Source organism: Gracilinanus agilis, chromosome 2, assembly GCF_016433145.1.
Source record: "Gracilinanus agilis isolate LMUSP501 chromosome 2, AgileGrace, whole genome shotgun sequence".
Taxonomy (NCBI): Eukaryota; Metazoa; Chordata; class Mammalia; order Didelphimorphia; family Didelphidae; genus Gracilinanus; species Gracilinanus agilis.
The window spans coordinates 333,356,819-333,370,174 of NC_058131.1; the positions used below are offsets into that span (position 1 = coordinate 333,356,819).

Here is a 13,356-nt window from a genome sequence, read left to right on the forward strand (position 1 = left end):
AAAAGGAGAGATTTCGGTTCGGTGTGTTTGGGGCGGGGGGCGGGGGTACGGGTTTCCGTGCCGGGATGCGGGGCTGGGTAAAGTGGGGAGAAGAGGGGGGCGCTAGCCAGCTAAGAGTAATTAGAAGACCCGAGGAAAGAGAGGAAGAGAGACTGCAGAGCAAGGGAGTGAGGGAGGAAGGAAGGGGAAGATGGGGAAAGAATAGAGGTGAAGGGAGGGTGGAGGGAAGAGGAGGAGGTTGGGGGAGAGGAAGCAGCTTCGGTATTTAGAGCGAATATAAATAGCCTCGCTGTGTGGTTCCCAACCACAGCCTCCCTGAACATCTTAGCGGGCAGAGTTCCTCGGCTGTCCGTCTGGCTTGTCTGGCTGACTGTCCGTCTGGCTGTCTGACTGGCCGGGGGGCTGACCGTCTGCCTCCCCATCCCGACCAGGGACAGAGGAGAGAGGCCCGGCCAAGGGCAGTGGAGATGCAGGGAAAGTTTTCAACTGTACCGGCGCCCTAACACATCCATCCCTCTACACACATAAGTACACAATACCCAGACACCTCCTACTCCCACTTACACATACAAACACACACGGAGATACGGGAGGTATACATCCACACGCACACCCCACAACCTGGGCGGCCTGAGTGAAGCATGCAGACAAGCACTTTCCTCCTCGTCCTAACTACGGTGGCCACTGTGAGCACCCAGCGGAGGGGGGCCGAGGGCAGTGCGCGGCGCCGGTCCCACCGGGTGCAGCATGGCCAGTGCAGTTACACGTTTGTCCTGCCGGAACCTGAGCCGTGCCCACCTGGGCCAGAGGCCTTTGGCAGCAGTGCCAACACGTTGCAGCGCGACTCACCTGCGGAAGCGCCTCAAGCGAATGACTGGTCTGCCCAGAGGGTACAACAGTTAGAGCGGGTCCTGGAGAACAACACCCAGTGGCTGCAGAAGGTGAGTTGGGTGAAAGGCATGATGGGGGAGAGTCTGCTTGGAGGAGGGGGCGGAGGGGCCCCTCAAAGCCATGGGCCTGGACTGGGCAATTTCAGGGCTCTTGGAAATTTGGAGACTCCCTCAATAGTCAATAATGGATAAGAAGTTGGACAAGAGCAAAGGGGGAAACAATAATCCTTCGTCATTAGATGTCAGTGATGGAGAGTCGGTTTGCAGAGGTGGAGTCAGGAGACCCGAGTTCAAGTTCCTACACTACTACTTCCTAACTGTGTACCTCCGGGCAAGTCCTTTATTCTTTTAGAGTCTCAGATACTCTTGATTGCAAAAATCGGGATCTAGAAGGAAGAGGGCGGGGAGGGAGAGGCATGCCAGCTAATAGTAAGTATTTGGAGGAACGTCCTGTAGAAGAGATTTGGTTCACTCTGCTTGGTCCCAGAAAGTAGAGATGGGGGCAATGGGTGGAAGGTCCAGAGGGGCCAATTTTGACCAGATATAAGGAAATGCCTCCTAACAATTAGAGCTGTCCAAAAGCCGAATTGGGGGGGGGGGGGGGAACAATGCAGTAATTTCCAATCTTTGGAGGACTGGCTGCAGAGTATTGTTCCTGCATGAGCTGGACTGTTCAGTATTTGAAGTTTCTTCCCAACTTTGAGATTCTGAGATCCAGGGATTCACAGTTTCTGTGATTCTTAAACTGGCTAATAATTCATGTTCTACCAACTTCCCTTGGTGTTCAGGAGAATGCTCCATAAAGATAAAAGTTATGGAAATGTGAGCTACTGTTGCCTTTACTACTATTGACATAGAATGTTAGCACTGTCAGGGATACAGATCATCTTGCCCAAACCCTCATTTTACAACTGAGGTAAGTAACTCAGACCCAGAAGGGAAGTGATTTGTGGAAGGTCACACAGTGAATTAGTGACCAGGCTGAAACTAGAAACTAGGTCTCATGCCTCCAAGTCGGTTACTTTCTTTTTTTTTTTTTTTTTAACCCTTACCTCCTGTCTTAAAATCAATACTAAGTATAGGTTCCAAAGCAGAAGAGCAGTAAGGGCTAGGCAAATGTGGTTAAGTGACTTGCCCAGGGTCACACAGCTAGGAAGTGTCTGAGACCAAATTTGAACCCAGGACCTCCCATCTCTAGGTCTGGCTTTCAATCCACTGAACCATCTAGCTGCTTCCTCCTGGGGAACTTTTCTACTGCATCCTATCAGATAGAAATGTTTATATGTTGTTTTTTAATAAAATCCTGAAGGTTTATTTACAAAGCACTTTCTGCACAATAGCCCTGGGAGGTACAGTAATTCTAGGATTATTATCTCCATTTTACAGATTTATAGCAATGAGATTTTCTTATGCTATTCAATTTAATTCAATAAACATGTATGCACTGCATTCATTGTTGGGAATACAGAGGCAGATTATATGCAGGCCCTGCTGTAGTGCTTTTGGAGCCAGGAAGACCTGGGTTCAAATCCTATCCCTGGTACTTACTTGCTGTGAGGCCCAGGGCAACTCCCTTAACCTCTCTGAGCCTTAATTTCTTTATCTGTAAAATGGGCTTGAGAAAGAAATGGCAAACCACTCCAGTATCTTTGCCAAGAAAGCCCCAAATGGGGTCACAAAGAATTGGGTACCATCCAAACAACAATATAAGACTGTATGGTGATTGTGACATAGAATATAATAAAAGAGATTCAAAGTGCTATGTATGCAAGGCCTTTAGGTTGGACAGATGATTTTTAATGGATTAAAGAGGGAATGAGAGAAGAGGATTTCAAAAAACAGAGATGGGGCTGGAAGAGGAGCTAGAAAGGCATTGTAGTTAAAAGAAACTGATTGAGCAAAGAGTTGGGAAAGTGAGAACATGTAAAATGACTTTAAGTGGTCCAGTGTGTGATGGGGAGAAATAAGAGATAAAACAGGGAAAGTATCTCAAAATCTGAATAGCAACTCAGAGTTGGAAGCCATCTAGTCCAACTCATACCTATAACATCCCCAAAGCTGTCCTTTTTTCTTTTGGTAAAACCTTACCTTCCATCTTGGAGTCAATACTGTAAATTGGCTCCAAGGCAGAAGAGTGGTAAGGGAGGCAATGGGGGTCAAGTGACTTGCCCAGGGTCACACAGCTGGGAAGTGTCTGAGACCAGATTTGAACCTAGGACCTCCCATCTCTAGGCCTGGCTCTCAATCCACTGAGCTACCCAGCTGCCCCCTAAAGCTGTCCTTTCTTGATGATCTCTAATGATGGGGAACTCACTACCTTATTACCCTGTTCCACTTTCAGCCAGCTCTCATTAGAATGTCTTTCACCTGATAGCCCTTCACATAGCTGAAGACCTCTATCATGTCACCAGCACCATCACTACCAAGTGTTCTCTTTATCCACTACTTTAGCCATTCCTCATATGATATGATCCCAAGGCACTTAGCCATTCTGGTTGACTTCCTCTGGATGCCCTCCTATGGACATGTCTCAATGTCATTCTGAAAGAGTAGCACAGAGAACTGAACAAAAATAGGACTATCACTTCCCTTATTCTAGGCAATATACTTAATTCTTTCTAAAATCAGATTAACTTTTTTGTTTGCTGTATTGTACTACTGACTTCACACTGAGCTTTTTCATTCAAATTTCTTTCATTATCCCTCACCCATCTTGCACTTGTAAGATTAACTCTATCTCACTCTCCACTGTGCCTATCCCAAACTTTCTCTTCTCTCCTCTAATATAACCCTTTCTCCTCTTCTCTGTGGAATACCCCACAGTTTATCTTTTGGCCAGCAACACCTCATTATTCCCAGTGAGTCTTATCATTCCCCCAGAATCCCTTTTAGAACTTGAAAGAAATAACAGAGAACTTTATTCATTGATATTTTAATCATTCATTTAACACAATGTATAAAACAGAGAGATATGTAGGCCAAAAGTGTTTGCCCCTTCAATAAAGGAGATCCAACTTTAAGTCACAATCAAAGAGGGATTCTCTGTGTGGATTATGAGATCCTCCAAATGTTCCTGCTTATGGATTTTATATTGATTTCAACAGAAACATTATTAAAACACTGCAGAGTCTCCTAAATCAGACATATAATCAATCAAAAGAATTTAGACTAAATATCCACACAGGAAAAACAAAGTGGATGAAGATGTCCACTATACCAGTTATGATAGCAGTTAAGTAAATAACCTGGCAAATAACCCAAGGCAACCAGATGGCACAGTGGATAGAGTGTCAGACTTGAAGTCAAGGAGACCTGAGTTCAAATCCAGCCTCAATCCCTTTCCTAGCTGTGTGTTTCTGGGCAAGTCATTTAACCCTATTTGCCTCATCTGAGGCAAATGAAAATGAAATGGATGTGAATGAAATGAAAAAGACATTTCCTCATTTGTAAAATGAGCTGGAGAAAGAAATGGTAATCCACACCAGTATCTTTGCCAAGAAACCCCCAAATGGGGTCACGAAGAATCAGACACAACTGAAATGGCTGAATAATGAAAAGTAACCTGTAGAGTTTATTCTTAGATGTTATACATGCATTATATAATATGTATGTAACATACATATGCTATATAGTAATCATCTACAGAATGTCCTAAAAGGTTTTTTTTAAACCCTTACTTTCCATCTTAGAATCAGTACTGTGTATTGGCTCCAGGGCAGAAGAGTGGTAAGGGGCCGGAGGGGTAAGTGACCTAAAAGTTTTCATGCAATTTTCTGTTGCTAAAAACTCAAAACTAAACAGATTCTAGGGATATCCTGTATACTATTATGTATATACCTATATATCATGCACAGATACGTATGTCTGTATTACAGAGAGACACAGTGAAAATAAACAGTGAGTTGGCCCTAGAACTGGACATGAGGAGGAAACCAGCCAGGCCAGGTTGCCTCTGGGAAACTGGGAAAGTTCTTTTAATTGCCCCTAAGCTTCTCCCTGAAACAAAGGTCCATCTTCATGACAACAGGATCCTGTTAGTGTTGTTCTATGGCTACAACTCATGGAGCATTACAATCTCCAAACAATTAGAGCTGTGGTTCACCTGCGGCGCAATGGAGAAACACATTAGGGATGAGAGTAGACCGTAACACATTACAAATGAGGAATTATGAAAGAGAAACATTATAAAGAGGGTCATTGGGGAGGGAAAAAAAACAGAGATGGGCTCATCAGAGGGCACGCCTGTCCCTAGATTAGTTTTCCACAATCCACCTGCTCCATTGGATCATTAGCTGTGTCTTGAGAAAGTAAGGAAGGTGGAGAAAAAAAAAAAAGAAAAAGGTTGGTGGTGGTTCAGTGGATAGAGCACCATGCCTAGAGACAGGAGGACCAGTGTTCTAATCTGGCCAGTTTGCTTAACCCCCATGGCACAGCCTAACTTACTGCTCTTCTGCCTTGGAACAAATATTTAGTATCAATTCTAAGACAGAAGATAAAGGTTTAAAAAGAAAAGTGAGAAAAGTACCTAACATGTGGGAGGGACCCTGGGGTGAACTGATGAAAGGAAAAATTGACGGGGCAGTTAGGGGCTCAGTGGATTGAGAGCCAGGACTAGAGACTGGAAGTCCTGGATTCAAATTTGACCTCAGACACTTCCTAGCTGTGTGACCCTGGGCAAGTCACTTAAACCTAACTGCCCAGCCCTTACCACTCTTCTGCCTTGGAACCAACACTTATATTGATTTTAAGATGGAAGGTGAGAGGTTTAAATAAATGAATGAAAGAATAAAAGAAAGTGGATAAAAGTAGCCCAGGATGGACAGGCATAAATGGGTTGTGATTTATGAGCAGGGACAGCTTTTGTCCTTTTTTGCTTCAGCAGTGCTTAGCATAGCACCTGGAATATTACAGGCGCTTAATATAGCTAGTAATAGCTCATTACTAGCCAACAATCTAATATTTTAGTACTTTACTCAGTGGTACAGAAATCCAGAGGGTAGGTAAGGGAAGAGATAGTGCATAGAGTGTCAGACCTGGAGTCGGGGAGACTCATCTTCCTGAGTTCAAATCTGGCCTCAGATACTTAATAGCTGTGTGACCTTAAGCAAGTCACTGTTTACCTCAGTTTCCTCATTTGTAAAATGAGCTGTAGAAGAAAATGGAGTCTTTGCCCCACCCAAAAAAAATTAGGGGGAAGCTGGGTGGCTCAGTGGATTGAGATCCAAACCTAGAAATGGGAGATCTTGGGTTCAAACCTGGCCTCAGACACTTCTTAGCTGTGTGACCCTGGGCAAGTCATTTAATCCCCATTGCCTAGCCCTTACTGCTCTTCTGCCTTGGAATCAATGCACAAAATTGATTCTAAGACAGAAGCTAAGGGTTTAAAAAAAATCAAACCCACAAGGAGTCACAGAGAGTTGGATATGACTGAAACAACTGTCTAATTTGACATCTTTTTAACCAGCTGTTCATGTTGTAAATCTGCTTTTCTCTTCTAAAATCTTTGCTGTCAAAGTGATGAAAGATGCTTCCTATGTACCCTAGGTATTCCGTTCCTTGCTAAGGACTTCATAATCCTTAGTGATGCATTCTGGATTCCTTCTATCACTTGTCCTACTGAGGAATCAGAAGGAATCTTCGACTTTGACAAATCTTGGGAAATTCTTCATGATCACATCTTCTCTATGTGCCCCAAGCAGAACACTTCTTTAGAGCGGATGCCATGAGTCATTAAGTGTTCATGTCAGGTGGTGAGACACCAGGATGTTAAGGCCCTTGAATGGCTGGCAATTCAGCTTGAATTTTCCTCAAAGGTTAAGAAGGAGTCACAGATGAGTTTTTCTTTATAGCAAGAGGGACATGGCCGGGTCCATGTTCAGTTTTTTTCAGTCGTGTCGGACACCTCATTTCCCCATTTGGGGTTTTCCTGGCAAGGATCCTGGAGTGGCTTGCCATTTCCTCCTCGAGCTCATTTAACAGATGAGCAAACTGAGACAAACAGGGTCAAATGACTTGCCCAGAGTCACACAGCTAGGAAGTGTCTGAGGTCACATCCGAACTTAGGAAGATGAGTTTCCCTGACCCCCAACCCAGCACTCTATCCATTGCGGCACCGAGCTGCCCCTACATATCCTCCATATGGCTACTAAAGTGACTTTCCTAAATAGGTTTAATCATGCCCTGTCCCGTCCTGTTCCCCCAGACTCCCTCCCACAACCCATCTCTCACCCTCACACACTCATACACACACTTATAAAACTCCAGTGGATCCCTATTACAGCAAGAATCAAATATAAATTCTTCTGGGGCTCTGCTTACCTTTCTAATTCTCTTTTTATAAAACCTTTACCTCCTGTTTTAGAATCGATTCTGTGAATTGGTTCCAAAGCAGGAGAGCAGTAAGGGCTAGGCAAATGGAGGTTAGGTGACTTGCTCAGGGTCACACAGTGTCTGAGGCCCGATTGGAACCAGAACTTGCCATCTCTAGACCTGGTGCTCTATCCAGTGAGCCATCTAGCTGCCCCCTTTCAAGTCCTCTTGCATAATTTTTCCCCCTCACACCCTCTACCAAGCACCCAGCCATGTTTGCCTTTCTGTCTGCTCTTTCTCACACACATACTCTCTCTGTGACTGCAGTAGCCTAGAAACTTTCCCCTCTTCTCTCAGAATCCCTGATTTCCTTCAAAATTCACTTCAAGCACCACCTTTTCCCATTTATACCTTTTCCCTGTTCCCCCCCCCCCAGGCTGCTAGCAGCCTCCCTTCTGAGGTTATCTTAAATCTATTTTGGATGTATCTCGTATATTGTCATCCAGATGTGTCTGAGTCTTTGTGGCCCATGAACCATGGCCCAGCCGGCCTTTCTGTCCTGCATTGTCTCCCAGGCACTGTCCCAGCTCCTTTGTAGTTGCCCTCTGCCCTTCCCCAGGAACATGTTGGACACCTTCCCCACCGAGAGGCTCGTCTTCCAATGTCACAGCTTTTCTTTTTTTCTTTATTTTTTAAGCCCTTACCCTTCCATCTTAGAATCAATACTGTGTATTGGTTCCAAGGCAGAAGAGCACGAAGAGCTAGGCAATGGGGTGTTAAGTGACTTGCTTAGTGTCCCAAAGCTAAGCAGTGTCTGAGGCCAAATTTGAACCCAGGACCTCCTGTCTCTCTACACCTGGATCTCTATCCACTGAACAATGTCATATCTTTGATTTTTTTCTTTATTTTTTTAAACCCTTACCTTCAATATTAGAATCAATACTAAGTATTGGTTCCAAGGCAGAAAAGTGGTAAGGGCTAGACAATGGGGGTTAGGGACTTGCCCAGGGTCACACAGCTAGGAAGTATCTGAGACCACATTTGTATTATCCCCATTTTTGTAAATAACAAAACTGAAATTCAAAGAGGTCAAGTGATTTGTCTGGCACCATGTAGCTAGGTAATATCAGATCTTCATGGTCTCCAGGTCCGTGCTCTATCCATTGTGCTACTCAGATGCCTCGACCAGCCCATTTTTTTTTCAGGTCATAAATTTCTCTGGTAATATCCTTTCTGCCCCTTTTCCTGTGCTACTGCAACCTGGTAACATTTTGTGGCTCCTCCTGTCGCCCACCATGCACGCTGCCCTTTGGATGATCCATAGCCCAAATCCTTTGGAGACTAGAGTATTCCATGACTTCTAGCCTTGCAGCATCCCTGGGAGAATGTTGATGTTAAAAACATGGCCTTTGTTTCAGGGAGGAGTTGGGGGTCATTAAAAGCGCTGCCCAATTTCCCAAAAGCGATTGGGCCTGCTTTCCTCACAGAATCACAGAAGCTGAGAGTTGGAAGGGATCTCAGCAGCCATCCAGTCCGGTTCCATGATCCATCTGCTTTGTCTTTCCAAGATATATGTGTACTAATAGCCCTCTGGCTTATCACCTAATTTCAGATTCTCAGGTGTACCATACCCAAGATCCTTTCGTATAGTTCCCTTTTCAGCTATCAGGCCTGGTGTCAGGAAGACCTGAGTTCTAATCCAGCCTCAGATACTTCCATGAAAAAAGTTCTTAAAGTTCTTAAAGAAGGTGAGATTTTTTTAACTCAGACCTCAAAGGAGGCCCGGGGGGAAATAGTTGAGCAAAACTAACCAGTATTAGAAAAAAGTCTAACATACATTCCACACCAAAGTCTCCTGCCTCTGCAGAGAAAAGAGAGGAGATACCTTAAGAAGTATATTTAAGGGGCAGCTGGGTGGCTCGGTGGATTGAAAGCCATGTCTAGAGATGGGAGGTCTTGGGTTCAAATCTGGCCTCAGACACTGCTTAGCTTTGTGACCCATTGCCCAGACCTCCCTGTTCTTCTGCCTTGGAACCAATACACAGTATTGATTCTAAGATGGAAGGTAAGGGTTGAAAAAAAGAAGAAGAAGAAGTATATTTAAGGGAGCAGCTAGGTGGCTCAGTGGATTGAGAGCCAGGCCTAGAGATAGAAGTTCAAATCTGGCCTCAGATACTTCCTGGCTGTATGACCCTGAACAAGTCATTTAACCTGCATTGCCTAGCCCTCAGAGCTCTTCTGCCTTGGAACCAATACACAAAATTAATTCTAAGATGGAAGGTAAGGGTCTAAAAACAAACAAACAAACAACTAACCAGTACACACAAAAAGACTAACATATGCATCCATACCCAGTCTCCTGCCTCTGCAGAGGAAGGAGAGGAGCCTTAAGAAGCATACTGAGTTTTACTCATCAATCCTGACATCAGAGCTCAAAAGCACCTTAGAGATGATCCAGTTCCACCCCCTGCTATTACAGATAAGGCAACTGAGTGATGGGGCAGGGAGGTAGGGCTTGCCTAGGATCACAGGGCAGGAGCAAGATTTCAGGCTAGTTCTTCTAACTTCAGATCCAGTATTCTTCCTGTGCCACCATGACACAAATGCTGCCCAATCCCCCACAAGCCCTACCTCCTTCACGGGTCACCATGGCTCCTACCCTGGGTCTGCCAGCTCCCTTGCTATCAGGGCTTTCAGAGGAACAATGAGGGAGATGGGGGCAGGGAATAGGTCAATTTGGGGGCGATTCCTCTTAGGCCTGGGGTTGCCCAACACTGTGAGTTAGTGGAAGTTCCCAGCCATTCCCCAGATCGATGGTAGCATCCTTCCTCCACTGCATTTGGGAAGCTAAGAGCTTCAGGGCAAGGCATAGGGGCCACTTTATTTTTAGTATAACTCACAGCAGATTCTGTAGGACATTTTATCCTTTAGCCCCTACTCACCTCCCTGTCCCCCCTCCCCCAGCCCCCTACTCTGTTTGCAGCCTTGAATGCTTCAGCAAGGACAGCCAAATTTGGGGTTGACATTTTAATGGCCCCATTCTCGTTCTACTAAAATTTTGGGAGATCCCCTTGGGAAACCAGAGCTCTGTTCAGAGCCAGAGGCCAAGAACTGGCCCAGTTCCAGAGCTGTGACTAGGCTCCTTCAAAATCAGGAGTGAAATCACAACCCCCTGAAGATCACTCTTCCTCCCTCTGGGCCCTGAGTCCCTCTCCTGGAGAGACCTTAATTGGAGACAAATCTCAATTCACTTTTGAATTCTTCCTTGTGCCTCTGCCAGGGTGTTCATCAGGAGTCAGTGTGGAAGAGTAGAGAGAGCCAAAGACTCCTTTCTGGTTCCATCTCCACAACTGGCTTGCTATGGGATTGTTATCAAATCACTTCTTTTGCTGGGCCTCAGTTTCCCCATCGACAAAATCACAGGGTTGGACCAGATGGCCTTTGGGGTCTCTCCAAGCTATAAAGCATCCTGATGATATGGGACCACCCCAAGTGCCATTCCTTTGAACGCAAATGCCAAGTGCTGGAGAGCTCTTCCAAAAGGATCCCAGGAACCTGAGCAGGAGCTGGAACTAGGACAAGGCACTTAGGGCTTTGCCTTAGGGTGCTGAACTTAAATGGCACTGACAGAATTTTTAGGGCTTCAATCATATAGAAAAAAAAAAAAACAGAGCTTGGTATCTAGTCAGGATAATGAGTTAAAAGAAGAAGCCAGGTGCCCCGCTCTGCTTCCCACCATCCTGACCTCACCCCAGAGTCTCCTTAGCAGTTGAGACAACATCCTGAGGTCTCTAGGGCAGCATCCTATCTAGCCTCTTTCCATCTGTTGAGATTATACCCTGGGCCACTTGCCCCAGGCAAAAAAAGAAATTCCTAGTATTTCCTAAGTAATCCCTAGAATTCTTAAATCCTCTGGCCTGTGCAAATAATAGTTAATATTATTTAATCACTTTGTGTTAATATAAATAATTACTTTAAGGTTTGTGAAGTGCTTTTTTTTTTATTTTTTTAAACCCTTAACTTCTGTGTATTGGCTCCTTGGTGGAAAAGTGGTAAGGGTGGGCAATGGGGGTCAAGTGACTTGCCCAGGGTCACACAGCTGGGAAGTGTCTGAGGCCAGATTTGAACCTAGGACCTCCCATATCTAGGCCTGACTCTCAATCCACTGAGCTACCCAGCTGCCCCCTGTGAAGTGCTTTTAATGTTACCTCCTTTGATCCTCACAACAACCCTGGAAGGTGTATGCTACTACTACTGCTGCTGCTGCTACTACTACTACTACTACTACTACTACTACTACTACTACTACTACTACTACTACTACTACTATTATTATTATTATTCCCATTGAATGGCTGAAGAAACAGACTGAGGGAGGTTAAGTGACTTGCTGAGAATCATGCCGCTATCAAGCGTATGAGGCAACAAATGAGAAGAGCCTTAAAACCTTAATAAAAAAAGAACTCAGGTCTTCCTAACACCAAATCCAACATGGAAGTTTGGGATAGAATCCTATCTCAACCACTGACTTTCTGAGTTGATTTGTAAAAGTTCCTCTTGTTGTTGTTGTTATTCAGTAATCTAAGTCACAAATGACTCTCCAGAGCCCTTTTTGGAATTTTCTTGGCAAAGATATTTCTCCAGTTCATTTTATAGATGAGGAAACTGAGGCAACCAAAGTGAAGTGACTTGCCTAGAGGCACATAGCTAGGACCTGTCTGAGGCCACATTTGAACTCAGGTCTTCCTGACTCCAGCCTGATGCTCTATCCACTGTGCCACCTAGCTGCCCCAGCTTTCGTCTTTTACTTTTCTCCAAATTTTCCTATGATACTGAGAGCTCCCTGGGGCCCGGAATCCAGTCTACATTACTTTTGTCTGCTCCCACCCAGTTTATGATAGGACCATTCCCACAGCGTATGTTTGGTGACAACTGACCCCATTTTCCCTTTACTAAAATTTCCCTGATTTTTCTGGAAAGGGGAGGCTTAAGTTTGGGAAGGAGTGGAAATTTCATAGAATTATGGAGAATGGTAGAATAGAAGGGGCTTTAAAACGTTAAGGACCAGGAGCAGCTAGGTGACTCAGTGGCTAAAGAGCCAGGCAGATAGGAAATCCTGGGTTCAAATCTGGCCTCAGAAACTTCCTAACTATGTGACCCTGAGCAAGTCACTTAACCCCAGTGGCTTAGCCCTTATAGTTATTCTGCCTTAGAAGAAGGATTATAAAAAACAAAACAAAGCAAAAAAAAAAAAAAACCCTTAAGGACCATGAAATACAGAATGGCAGAGCTGGCTACAGTTGTGGTGGTGATTCACAGGATCACACAATCATATATAAAGTCTAGCTCCCTCATTTTGCTGGTGGGAAAACTGAGGCGCAGAGAGAGTGAGTGACTTGTCTAAGGAGACAGCTTGTTAGTAGCAGAAGGCTGGCCTTGATGTCATAGATTCATGGAATTCTGCTGAGAGTATTAGGTAAGCACGGTTTGCACGTCATTACATGTATCTTTGTAAACCACAAAGTTCTTTCCCAAGTGGTCAGTCACTGCTTCTCTGAAAATTGGGGTTCTTGGAGTCTTTTCTCTTTTTCTCTGTCCTTCCCCCTTATAGCCCCAGTTATCCTGAAACCACCTAAGGTGATAAACCCTAGTAAAAGAAGGCAGGAGTGGAAAGGAAAATTAAATAACTAGGACTACCAAAAAGAAGAGGATGGGAGCCAAGGACGTCATATTCTAGTCCCAATTCTGCTAAGAATTTGTTGTATGATCTTGTGCAAGCCAGTTACCATCTCTAGGCATCAGTTTCCCCATCAATAAAATGAGGTGGATTAGATGACCCAGCTCTAAAATATGAGGTCCCAGACTTTCTAATTTCTCAGGTCCCTTCCAGCTGAAACAATAATATTCTAAGATCTATGAACTCCTATCTGGCCCCCTTCTGGCCCACCATGCAGAGAGTGTGACCTGAGATCCCAATCTAATCCTCACAGATGGAGCCCAGATTGGCCATAGTCCTGGCCAAATATGAAGCCTCCAAGTCTTGTGCAGTAGAGTTAAGCTTTTTGTCTTTACTGTTAATCCCTCTTCTTCCCAGAAATATAGCCCTTTACTTCCTCTCAGAGCCAAAAAGAAAAAGAGAGAGAGGGAAAGAAAGGAA

The 13,356-nt window shown here is 44.7% G+C and overlaps 1 protein-coding gene across 1 annotated transcript in view; it reads left to right on the top strand.

Moving 5' to 3' along the window:
* The first annotated feature begins 641 nt into the window (after positions 1–641).
* ANGPT4 (angiopoietin 4) overlaps positions 642–13,356 on the top strand; it is a 76,077-nt gene continuing 63,362 nt past the window's right edge. The window contains exon 1 of the mRNA XM_044664279.1: positions 642–941. Within this exon, the coding sequence (XP_044520214.1) occupies positions 642–941 (300 nt within the window). The remainder of the gene's footprint in view (positions 942–13,356) is intronic.